At 42.8% G+C, this 13282-nt stretch overlaps 1 protein-coding gene across 3 annotated transcripts in view; it reads right to left on the reverse strand.

The window, feature by feature from the left end:
* Nucleotides 1–13282, reverse strand: part of LOC118360450 (DENN domain-containing protein 2B-like) — an 83842-nt gene that overhangs the window by 55377 nt on the left and 15183 nt on the right. For all 3 annotated transcript variants that reach the window (XM_052484145.1, XM_052484144.1, XM_052484147.1), the window contains exon 2: nt 5958–6056. In XM_052484145.1, coding sequence (XP_052340105.1) covers nt 5958–6031 — 74 coding nt within the window. In that variant the 5' untranslated portion in view covers nt 6032–6056. The remainder of the gene's footprint in view (nt 1–5957; nt 6057–13282) is intronic.

The raw sequence follows: 13282 nt of genomic DNA on the forward strand, positions 1-13282 counted from the left end.
CTGTAATTTTCATCATAGGTACACTTCAACTATGACAGACAGAATGAGAAAATAAATCCAGAAAATCACATTGTAGGATTTTTAATGAATTTATTTGCAAATTATAGTGGAAAATAAGTATTTGGTCAGCTACAAACAAGCAAGATTTCTGGCTCTCACAGACCTGTAACTTCTTCTTTAAGAGGCTCCTCTGTCCTCCACTCGTTACCTGTATTAATGGCACCTGTTTGAACTTGTTATCATTATAAAAGACACCTGTCCACAACCTCAAACAGTCACACTCCAAACTCCACTATGGCCAAGACCAAAGAGCTGTCAAAGGACACCAGAAACAAAATTGTAGACCTGCACCAGGCTGGGAAGACTGAATCTGCAATAGGTAAGCAGCTTGGTTTGAAGAAATCAACTGTGGGAGCAATTATTAGGAAATGGAAGACATACAAGACCACTGATAATCTCCCTCGATCTGGGGCTCCACGCAAGATCTCGCCCTGTGGGGTCAAAATGATCACAAGACCGGTGAGCAAAAATCCCAGAACCACACGGGGGGACCTAGTGAATGACCTGCAGAGAGCTGGGACCAAAGTAACAAAGCCTACCATCAGTAACACACTATGCCGCCAGGGACTCAAATCCTGCGGTGCCAGACGTGTCCCCCTGCTTAAGCCAGTACATGTCCAGGCCCATCTGAAGTTTGCTAGAGAGCATTTGGATGATCCAGAAGAAGATTGGGAGAATGTCATGTGGTCAGATGAAACCAAAATATAACTTTTTGGTAAAAACTCAACTCGTCGTGTTTGGAGGACAAAGAATGCTGAGTTGCATCCAAAGAACACCATACCTACTGTGAAGCATGGGGGTGGAAACATCATGCTTTGGGGCTGTTTTTCTGCAAAGGGACCAGGACGACTGATCCGTGTAAAGGAAAGAATGAATGGGGCCATGTATCGTGAGATTTTGAGTGAAAACCTCCTTCCATCAGCAAGGGCATTGAAGATGAAACGTGGCTGGGTCTTTCAGCATGACAATGATCCCAAACACACCGCCCGGGCAACCAACGAAGGAGTGGCTTCGTAAGAAGCATTTCAAGGTCCTGGAGTGGCCTTGCCAGTCTCCAGATCTCAACCCCACAGAAAATCTTTGGAGGGAGTTGAAATGATGTGTTGCCCAGCAACAGCCCCAAAACATCACTAGATGAGATCTGCATGGAGGAATGGGCCAAAATACCAGCAACAATGTGTGAAAACCTTGTGCCTGGACATGTACTGGCTTACAGAAAACGTTTGACCTCTGTCATTGCCAACAAAGGGTATATAACAAAGTAATGTGATAAACTTTTGTTATTGACCAAATACTTATTTTCCACCATAATTTGCAAATAAATTCATAAAAAAATCCTACAATGTGATTTTCTGGACTTTTTTCTCTCATTTTGTCTGTCATAGTTGAAGTGTACCTATGATGAAAATTACAGGCCTCTCTCATCTTTTTAAGTGGGAGAACTTGCACAATTGGTGGCTGACTAAATACTTTTTTGCCCCACTGTATACCTGTGTTCTCTGTTTGCCCGTTGCCAGTTCGTCTTGTTTGTCAAGTCAACCAGCGTTTTTCTCAGCTCCTGCTTTTCCCCAGTCTCTCTTTTTCTCGCCCCCGTGGTTTTGACCCTTGCTTGTCCTGTCTCTGAGCCCGCCTGCCCGACTACACTGCCTGACCTGGCCCTGCCTGCCATCCTGTGCCTTTGCCACTACTCTGGATTATCGCCCCCTGTCTGCCTTGACCTGTAATTTGCCTGACCCTGTTGCTGTAATAAACATTGTTACTTCAACACAGTCTACATTTGGGTCTTACCTGAAACGTGATAACAATAAGTATTCAACCTGGTTCCCAAATGGGCGGGCCTAATGCCCTCCCAGGCCCTGCCCATAGATGAAATCCATAGATTAGGACTAAAAAAATATATTTAAATTGACTGATTTCCTTATATGAACTGTAACCCAGTAAAATAGTTGGAATTGTTGCATGTTGTGTTTATATTTTAGTTTAGTCTAAATTCAGTCTGGTTCTTGTTTGACCTATCAGCAGCCATAACATTCTGTGATACTCAAAACTGCTCCAGTGTAAAATCACTGTAGATGTATTTCAAATAGCAACAGAACCTGTGTAATATATCGATTTTTAACATATTTTCATATTTTTTTCATATCCAGCCATCAGACCCTTATACCCAAATGTAAGTTGAATCATCCGGTAGATTTACAGCGCACGTTCAAAAATACCCCCTTAGGCACGCCCTGGCCAAGATTACTCCAGGAGTCATAAAAAGCTGGTTTGACTGCAGTATTAAACCCCTTCACACAAAAGGAAAACATCAAGTGCAGAATTCTCCGGTACGGATAGCTACGTTGTGGTTGGGGTCTGTGAGGGTGTTCTGGTGGTCTGGACTGGGCCAGTTAAAACAAGCCTGCACTGGCGCTGGGCAGCTTCAACTGTGGCGGCCACACATGTACTGAGCTGGGTGCCAGTTAGGGCCTGGGTCCTGGACCCACTGTCCTCCAGCCAGTGCACATCATATCAACCAAAGGTTGCCACTTCCTGTTCGGTTGATAAAACGGGCCACAACAGGAGGGCTTCCAGTAACCCAAATAAATAGATAGATTTTCAAAAAGAAAAGAGAGAGAAGCCATTAACATCTGCTCCATTTCACTTTGAGCTTCACCCTCAAGACACACTCCCTCTTCTTCTCATTAATGTGTTTTATTTTATTTCCTTTTACCTTTTTATAGATTTATATCCAGCTTTTCAGTGACTTAATTTATTTTCTCAGCAATAATCTTTTCTATTAAAAGAAGTGCCCATCAAAGCCCTGCTGCACCCCTCCCAGATCTTATGAGAAGTTGTCTTTGCAGAATTCTTTCCTGCCAAGTGATTTACCGTCAGAATCATACTTTTTTGGGGGGGATAGAGAGACTTGAGGGAAGGTGGGGGCAAGTATATAACGGTGCTCTCTCTGTGCATAAATTACAGTTTCTTCTCTTAAAATCATCTTAACGTTGTGCAATTTTTAATAAATCAAAAACGATAGAAACATCATGAACTGTGTAGAGTGTTGATGGTAACAGAGTTTGGGAGTGTTATTGTTTCTAGAGAACTTCTTTATCTTGACTGAGGTCGTTAGATGAGCGATGGGGTACAATTATTAGATTCCAACACTTGATGTAACCTTTGTAGATTATCATAAGGAGACCAGGGCTAACTACACTGTTTAAAAAAGGGTTAGAAAAGGGTTCTTCGGGTGTCCCCATAGGAGAACCCTTTTGGGTTCCATGTAGAACACTCTGTGGAAAGGGTCCTACATAGAACCCAAAAGGATTCTACCTGGAACCAAAAAGGGTTCTCCTATAGGGACAGCAGAATAACAATATTTTTAGGTTATAGATAGCACCTTTTTTTCTAAGAGTGTATCTAACTCAGGAGACATTGTGAGGTAACAGAAAAACAACTAATCTATTTCTCTTAAAAAAGGTATCTGTCAGTGGTAGTCATGTTAAACTCCTCACAGGCTATGGTGTTTTCACACTGGGTCAATGTACCAGTCAGGGCTGTAGCTAGCTTCCAATTGGCAGCCCTTCTCAAGGTTATTCACATAAGAGATCCAACTAAAACATGTCAGAGCCATAGCCACTGACTGCTGTGTTATATAAGGACATGTAGCACTAGGTAAACTAACATCCTGACAGACTACACACCAAGTAGCAGATGGTGAAGGCTTGCTGTTGCACCCCTGTGAGTCCGATGTAAGCACTCCATGCCAGTTGATGCCAGTTCCTGTAGATCTTAAATCTTCACTCTAAGCCTAGTTTCAGTGGACACAGTGTGTGTATATATAGTGTTGAAGGGAAAGACTGATCACAAAACAGAACAGTCTATCGCCAGCACATTCATTACGAGCCCTGTTTGTTTCTCTGTTCCAGGAGGAAGATGTCATCTCTCAACATGGTAACTCAAACAAGCCTCTGCTCAGACCACAAAGAGTTTATAGTTGAATGGGGCCCTATTCCAGAATGTAGAGGATGGCTTACAAAAGCAGATACTAAACTCAGCAAAAAAATAAACGTCCCTTTTTCAGGACCATGTCTTTCAAAGATAATTTCTAAAATTCCAAATAACTTCAAAAATTTTCATTGTAAAGGGTTTAAACACTGTTTCCCATGCTTGTTCAATGAACCATAAACAATTAATGAACATGAACCTGTGGAACAGTCATTCAGACACTAACAGCTTACAGACGGTAGGCAATTAAGGTCACAGTTATGAAAACTTAGGACACTAAAGAGGCCTTTCTACTGACTCTGAAAAACACCAAAGGAAAGATGCCCAGGGTCATCTGCATGCCCTACTCATCTGCATGAACATGCTTAGGCATGCTGCAAGGAGGAATGCAAATGCAAAAAAACTGCAAATGTGGCCAGGGCAATAAATTGCAATGTCCGTACTGTGAGACGCCTAAGACAGCGCTACAGGGAGACAGGACAGACAGCTGATCGTCCTCGCAGTGGCAGACCACGTGTAACAATACCTGCACAGGATCACAAACCCACCGTCGCTGGAACAAACAGGACTGGCAAAAAGTGCTCTTCACTGACGAGTCACGGTTTTGTCTCACCAGGGGTGATGGTCGGATTCGCGTTTATCGTTGAAGGAATGAGCGTTACACCGAGGCCTGTACTCTGGAGAGAGATCGATTTGGAGGTGGAGGGTCCTTCATGATTTGGGGCGTGGTGTCACAGCATCATTGGACTGAACTTGTTGTCATTGCAGGCAATCTCAATGCTGTGCGTACAGGGAAGACATCCTCCTCCCTCATGTGGTACCCTTCCTGCAAGCTCATCCTGACATTTTTTTTTTTTGTATCTTTATTTAACTAGGCAAGTCAGTTAAGAACAAATTCTTATTTTCAATGACGGCCTAGGAACAGTGGATTAACTGCCTGTTCAGGGGCAGAACGACAGATTTGTACCTTGTCAGCTCAGGGATTTGAACTTGCAACCTTTCGTTTACTAGTCCAACGCTCTAACCACGAGGCTACCCTGCCGCCCCCATGACCCTCCAGCATGACAATGCCACCAGCCATACTGCTCATTCTGTGCGTGATTTCCTGCAAGACAGGAATGTCAGTGTTCTGCCATGGCCAGCGAAGAGCCCGGATCTCAATCCCATGTAGCATGTCTGGGACCTGTTCGATCGGAGGGTGAGGGCTAGGGCTCGTGCTAGGGCCATTCCCCCAAAAAAATTCCGGGAACTTGCAGGTGCCTTGGTGGAAGAGTGGGATAACATCTCACAGCAAGAACTGGCAAATCTGTTGCAGTCTATGAGAAGATGCACTGCCGTACTTAATGCAGCTGGTGGCCACAACAGATACTGACTGTTACTTTTGATTTTGACCCCCCTTTGTTCAGGGACACATGATTCCATTTCAGTTAGTCACATGTCTGTGGAACTTGTTCAGTTTATGTCTCAGTTGTTGAATCTTGTTATGTTCATACAAATATTTACACGTTAAGTTTGCTGAAAATAAATGCAATTGACAGTGAGAGGACGTTTCTTTTTTTGCTGAGTTTACTAGTTCTAGCCCTGTAGCTCTAGCGAAAAGGCAGACAGAATACAATCAGTACTTCCTTATTAATAATTGTGTAAAGCTAACAACTGTGGGTTGATGAGCCATGTCACCTACTGTATGCAGTGTATCACTCAACACAGACACATAGTGGGATCCCACGGTACAGATTTACAAAAATAGCTTTACTACCTGAAGAAAATGTCCTCTGAGGCAATAAAGGATATGAGCAGCTGCACTGGTTATTACTGACATCATAGTGCATGTTGAGAGCCATCCCCTTTCCATCCACCCTGTCCCTGTCCCTCTCCCTGGCCTAGAGGCTGGTGGGGATGTCACTGACCTGTCGGGGATGTCCCGGGGCACATTAGCCCCTCTTGCTCGGGTTGCAGCCTTGGAACTTTTGTTGGCAGTCATCGTCACCCTCGGACCGCCCACTCGCCTGATAGACAGACAGGATACAACACATGAAACTCCCCAGCCGTAACATGGACAATACATCAGCATCCAACAGATTGAAGTCTTTGTGATTGTTTGGGTGAGGGTATACTTGTAGCCGTGTACATGCTTATAAATCACAACAATTCATTACTTACTGTTAATAAACTGCAGTAATAAGAAAATTAGTTATGTGAAATAAAGTGTTACCCAAAACACTCACACTTGAATGTGAGACCTTGAGAGTGTAAGTGGGTCAATGTGCTCTGTGCATATTTGGCCCAAACCATGACAAATATGGAGCTTAATCTCAGCCATGGGAGTGCCATATCAGATATCAGATGGATGACTTTACTGGATTCCTAACAGTGTGAGTAAACACCAGAGCATAAAGTACAACAACCAAGGAGAGAAAGGGCTGTGCTGTGTGAGGGACTCATATGTGCTCTAGGCTCTGCTCTGTTAATCCAGCACCTCTCTCTTTTCATACAAATGAATGGAAATACAGTAATCATGAGGTCACAGCTCCAAACGAGAATGGTCCCTGAAGTCTCACAACAGAAGACAAATGTCTTTGGTTGCCACAGAAACGGCAGAAATATTTCTGAATCATTCAGGCCAGTTGGACAGGAGATCTTGGCTTGTTTAAAAGAAACCTTCAATCTCACTCCATTGTTTTCCCATCAATTTAGAGAGCACAAAACTTTAAAAGGTAGAATTAAAGAAATTACAGAGCACGGTCTCTAGATTGTAATTACGGTGCACCCTTAGAATCGCTATTTGAGATTGAAGTGGGCAAGAATAGCCAGTAATTGCAAACAAAGCATAGAGCCAACTAAAGAGAGGACACACTCCATCCCCTTCTGATTGGAATGTGTGTTTTTATCCGTCTTTGCTTGACTAGAGCAGCCAAGACTAACAGACTTGCCCTCTTCCCATGAACGTGTTCACCTAGAGGGCTAGGGAAAAAAAGCCTGGCTGTGTTTTTATTGCAGACTTTAGTTTTAGAGGCGTGTAGTTTGTGTGCTGCTGAAGGCTCTGAGGACTCAGGCTAAACGGGGATCTGACTGACATGTTGACCACATCGCCTGCGTTACGTGCGCGAGTGTTGCAAAATACATTTACACACACAGTTGAAGTTGGAAGTTTACATACACCTTAGCCAAATACATTTAAACTCAGTTTTTCACAATTCCTGCAATTTAATCGTAGTAAAAGGTCCTTGTCTTGGGTCAGTTAGGATCACCACTTTATTTCAAGAATTTGAAACGTCAGAATAACAGTAGAGAGAATAACTTATTACAGCTTTTATTTCTTTCATCACATTCCCAGTGGGTCAGAAGTTTACATGCACTCAATCAGTATTTGGTAGCATTGCCTTTAAATTGTTTAACTTGGGTCAAATGTTTTGGGTAGCCATCCACAAGCTTCCCACAATAAGTTGGGTGAATTTTGGCCCATTCCTCCTGACAGAGCTGGTGTAACTGAGTCAGGTTTGTCTGCCTTCTTGCTTGCATGCGCCTTTTCAGTTGTGCCCACACATTTTCTATAGGATTGAGGTCAGGGCTTTGTGATGGCCACTCCAATACCTTAACTTTGTTGTCCTTAAGCCATTTTGCCACAACTTTGGAAGTATTCTTGGGGTCATTGTCCATTTGGAAGTCCCATTTGCGACCAAGCTTTAACTTCCTGACTGATGTCTTGAGATGTTGCTTCAATATATCCACATACTTTTCCCCCCTCATGATTCCATCTATTTTGTGAAGTGCACCAGTCCCTCCTGCAGCAAAGCAACCCCACAACATGATGCTGACACCCCCGTGCTTCACGTTTGGGATGGTGTTCTTCAGCTTGCAAGCCTCCCCCTTTTTCCTCCAAACATAATGATGGTCATTATGGCCAAACAGTTCTATTTTTGTTTCAACAGACCAGATGACATTTCATGCTTGTGTGCTTCAACGAGCGTCTGCGTAGCCAGGTGCAAAAATAGAACTCCCATCTCCTCATTGGTTTTTAGGAGCATATACCCATGTGGGTGATTGAAAGATGAACTGAGGTCCACACATTTCAGTTGGTGGTGTTAATGCACCTTAATGTTGGTTGCGAATCGCCATATAAAGTCTACAGAAAATGAAGACTGAAGGAGGAGAGATTACTAGAAACTAACCATGTTTCCCCTTTCATCTGTGGATGAATTGTCAGAGTAGAGACTCAAAATGGGTCAAAATTCTACAAAGATCCAGAAAAAAAGGACCTAGTGCATTTCAGGTAAAATAAAACCCAATGTTTGTATCCCAGGACAAATTAGCTAGCAACATCAAGCTAGCGAGCTAAATGTCCATGAATGTTTCATGTGTTTCGACCTGTCCCCAAATGAATATAGCTGGTCCAGATTTCATGTTGATATTTCAACCTGATATTTTGATGGCGGGCGGACGCACGCGCATGCTTGGTCTAGTCAGCATGTCAGCCAAACGGGCCATCACATTTACACTACTCTCAACAACATTATATTCAATCAAAGGGTAATGACTTCCAGTCTTGCATATTTCTCTGTCTGATAATGTAGTTCATATCATTGCCATTATCATAATTTCACCAAAACATCTTTATTATATATTCATGTATTATTGTGTTGAAATGCATGTTCAGATCAAATGTGTTGTTTCTTCAACGCTTCTCTCTATAACGTCACACATTCTGTGGTGTTCGTGACATCGCAGACATCCGCACCCGTGTCTGTAACCCGTGATCACGTGGCTCAGTTTGTAGAGCATGGTGCTTGTAACGCTAGGGTTGGGAGTTTGATTGCCCCAAGGGACCAGTACCAAAAAAGTAAGAAAATGTGTGCACTCCCTACTGTAAGTCTCTCTGGATAAGAGCGTCTGCTAAATTACGTAAATTAACACCCTGTCATTTCACCATAAAAAGTCCCTGGATGCCCACATGGCCCTTGCAGTTTTCTCCCTTCAAATGCCAATCTAATCTAAAATACAGTTTCATCACTGAAACAACCCCTCTTCCTATGTGTTTTGGTTTCTATGGAGGTCAACAGAAAACCCAGAGAGATCAGAGGTGTGGAGCTGAGCCCTATAGAGACAGATGAGGAGAGAGACGGCACTGAGCCCTATAGAGACAGATGAGGAGAGAGATGGCACTGAGCCCTATAGAGACAGATGAGGAGAGCGAAGGAATTCCTGCTGTCATCTATTTCCTGTTTTAGTGGACTGAGAGGACAGAGCATACGTCTTCATTTTGATCCAGCTGCACAGGGAATTGCCAGAATATCCTGACAGATCTTAACAACTGCAGTTGTTTTGGTTCATTCGGATCTTCTGCAGGCAGGGAAAGCCAAGCTATTCATAATGTGAGCCTTGGAGTGCAGTGATGGTGATTAGTCTACACTCAAACACATAGCCATAGGCTCTGTTCTGTATTTATTTCTGTGCACACAACCATAAGTACCCAAAGGTATACTTGGAGTTTCATCTGTACATGCTTTCACTTACTACAGTCATCAATGTCACCAACATTAAAAGGCATGTGAGAAAAACAGAACATGAAAGCACATCCGTGGAGGCTCCTCAGAGGAGAAAGGGGAGGACCATCATCTTCAGTGAATTTCATAAAAATAGTGAAACATTAAAAAAAGTTAGCCTTTTTAGATAAAACTATACTAAACATATTTACATGTCACCAAATAATTGATTAAAACACACTGATTTGCAATAAAGGTCCACAGTTGCCTAAACAGCACTCTGTGGGGAAGCACCATTATGTAGCCGGAGGACAACTAGTTTCCATCCTCCTCTGGGTACATTGACTGCAATACAAAACCTAGGAGGCTTATGGTTCTCACCCCCTTCCATAGACTTACAAAGTAATTATGACAACTTCCAGAGGACGTCAGTTTTTGAACAAATAATTTATTTAAAAATGAATGAGAAGAGAGAGAGAGAGAGAGAGAGAGAGAGAGAGAGAGAGAGAGAGAGAGAGAGAGAGAGAGAGAGAGAGAGAGAGAGAGAGAGAGAGAGAGAGAGAGAGAGAGAGAGAGAGAGAGAGAGAGAGAGAGAGAGAGAGAGAGAGAGAGAGATTAAGATTTAGTTGTATTTTTTCACTTAGCTAGTGAATGCAGCTAGCTAGTTTAGTCTACTCAAGCACCCAGCTCAAACAGAGAGGGATGCTATGTGAGCTAGCTGGCTATGGCTGTCCAACACTGGAACTCTTCCAAGATAAGCTTTTGGTTTTATTAATTTATTGCCACCTGGGCCCACAGGTGTAACTGCTAAACTGCTTGCTGATGGTACACTGTACTGCATGTTAGTAGTGGGTTTACTAACGCTTTAGTTCTAGTAGCTATGTTGACTATGAGACGTTAACTAATATGGTGACAATGATATAGGCTGTGTGTAGCGGTTAGCGGTTATGATATGAAGGTTTTTTTCACATGGTCACAGACAGCTGATTCTGTAGAGAAAAAAATCTTAAAACTGAAGCAAACAGAACAAAACGGGGAAAAACATAACTGAATTTGTCCAATAGAAACTCTTGTTTGCAACTGTTGGACTAATGATTACACCCTAGATCAGTGAGATGCAAGCAAGAGTGTGCAAGGCAGTATTGAATGTGTCACTGTCACCTTGATTACTCACATTTCTTTCTCGACCTGTAAACTTTAATTCATAGACTAGGTTGCAGCAACCTCATGATGGGTATAGAGAAAATTAGAGTATCATGTAGTAGCCTAAACCTATCGATGGTACATTGAGCTGGGTGAATGGAATATGAATGACAGTTATCCAATATGCTGTAATAGAAATAAGGCCATGTTCATAAAAAATAATAATCCTCCTCCCTCATTTTAAATTTCACCGACCACCACTGAAGCACATTAAATATTAGATGAAATTTGGACAGAATATCAGATGTCTGAAAATATTGCTATTTCCTTTAAATACCTGCTACAGCTTGATGAAATACGTTTTTTCATTGACTTATTGAAAGATGCACAGCTGTAAAAATACTGTTGCCTGTGCGTAAAAACACTTTCAATAGTAACATCTGGAAAGCAAATACAGTATGTTTAGAAAAAAATGAGAACTTATAAAGACAGGCATACTGATAAACCACAGCAAATAAAAACACATTTTAAAAGTCTCTCAGCTAATCTTAATGGTTATATCAAAACAAATGTAGAGTACCCCAGGATTCGTCATAGGCCTAGGTATCAATTTTGGAAGTACTTCAGATCAGTACAGTTTCCAAATATGAGGCTTACTGCCTATACCTACATTGGGTGTACAACACATTAGTAACACCTGCTCTTTCCATGACATAGACTGACCAGGTGAATCCAAGTGAAAGTTATGATCCCTTATTGATGTCACCTGTTAAATCCACTTAAATCAATGTAGATGAAGGGGAGGAGATGTATACAATGTATACATGGATTGTAAACTCAGCAAAAAAGGACCCAGTCTTTCAAAGATAATACGTAAAAATCCAAATAACTTCACAGATCTTCATTGTACAGGGTTTAAACACTGTTTCCCATGCTTGTTCAATTAAACATAAACAATTAATGAACATGCACCTGTGGAACGGTCATTTAGACATTAACAGCTTACAGACGGTAGGCAATTAAGGTCAGAGTTATGAAAACGTAGGACACTAAAGAGGCCTTTCTACTGACTCTGAAAAACACCAAAATAAAGATGTCCAGTGTCCCTGCTCATCTGCGTGAACGTGCCTTAGGTATGCTGCAAGGAGGCATGAGGACTGCAGATGTGGCCAGGGTAATGTCCATACTGTGAGATGCCTAAGACAGCGCTACAGGGAGACCGGATGGACAGCTGATCGTCCTCGCAGTGGCAGACCATGTGTAACAACACCTGCACAGGATTGGTACATCCGAACATCACATCATCGGGACAGATACAGGATGGCAACAACAACTGCCCGAGTTACACCAGGAATGCACAATCCCTCCAACAGTGATCAGAATGTCCGCAATAGGCTGAGAAAGGCTGGACTGAGGGCTTGTAGGCCTGTTGTAAGGCAGGTCTTCACCAGACATCACCGACAATAACGTCACCTATGGGCACACCCACCGTTGCTGGAACAGACGGGATTGGCAAAAAGTACTCTTCACTGACGAGTCGCGGTTTTGTCTCACCAGGGGTGATGGTCGGATTTGTGTTTATCGTCGAAGGACTGAGCGTTACACCGAGGCCTGTACTCTGGAGAGGGATGGATTTGGAGGTGGAGGGTCCTTCATGGTTTGAGGTGGAGTGTCACAGCATCATCGGACTGAGCTTGTTGTCATTGCAGGCAATCTCAACGCTGTGCGTTACAGGGAAGACATCCTCCTTCCTCATGTGGTACCCTTCCTGCAGGCTCATCCTGACATGACAATGACAATCCTGACATGACAATGACAATGCCACCAGCCATACTGCTCATTCTGTGCGTGATTTCCTGCAAGACAGGAATATCAGTGTTCTGCCATGGCCAGTGAAGAGCCCGGATCTCAATCATTCCCCCCAAAAATGTCCAGGAACTTGCAGGTGCCTTGGTGGAAGAGTGGGGTAACATCTCACAGCAAGAACTGGCAAATCTGTTGCAGTCTATGATGAGAAGATGCACTGCAGTACTTAATGCAGCTGGTGGCCACACCAGATACTGACTGTTACTTTTGATTTTGACCCCCCTCCCTTTGTTCAGGGACACATTATTCCTTTTCTGTTAGTCACATGTCTGTGGAACTTGTTCAGTTTATGTCTCAGTTGTTGAATCTTGTTATGTTCATACAAATATTTACACATGTTAAGTTTGCTGAAAATAAACGCAGTTGACAGTGAGAGGATGTTTTTTTTTTGCTGAGTTTATATGTGTGCCATTCAGAGGCTGAATGGGCAGGACAAAAGATTGAAGTGACCTTGAACGGGGTATGGTAGTAGGTGTCACGTCCTGACCTTATTTCCTTTTTTTAATGTCTCTATTTTAGGTTGGTCAGGGCGTGAGTTGGGGTGGGCATTCTATGTTTTGTTCTATGTTTGTATTTCTATGTGTTTGGCCTGGTATGGTTCCCAATCAGAGCTGTCAATCGTTGTCTCTGATTGAGAACCATACTTAGGCAGCCTGTTTTCACCCTTGAGTTGTGGGTAGTTGTTCTCTGTCTCTGTACCAGACAGGACTGTTTCGTTTGTTCCGTTTTGTTATTTTGTTCTA

Source organism: Oncorhynchus keta, chromosome 2, assembly GCF_023373465.1.
Source record: "Oncorhynchus keta strain PuntledgeMale-10-30-2019 chromosome 2, Oket_V2, whole genome shotgun sequence".
In the NCBI taxonomy this organism is placed as follows: Eukaryota; Metazoa; Chordata; class Actinopteri; order Salmoniformes; family Salmonidae; genus Oncorhynchus; species Oncorhynchus keta.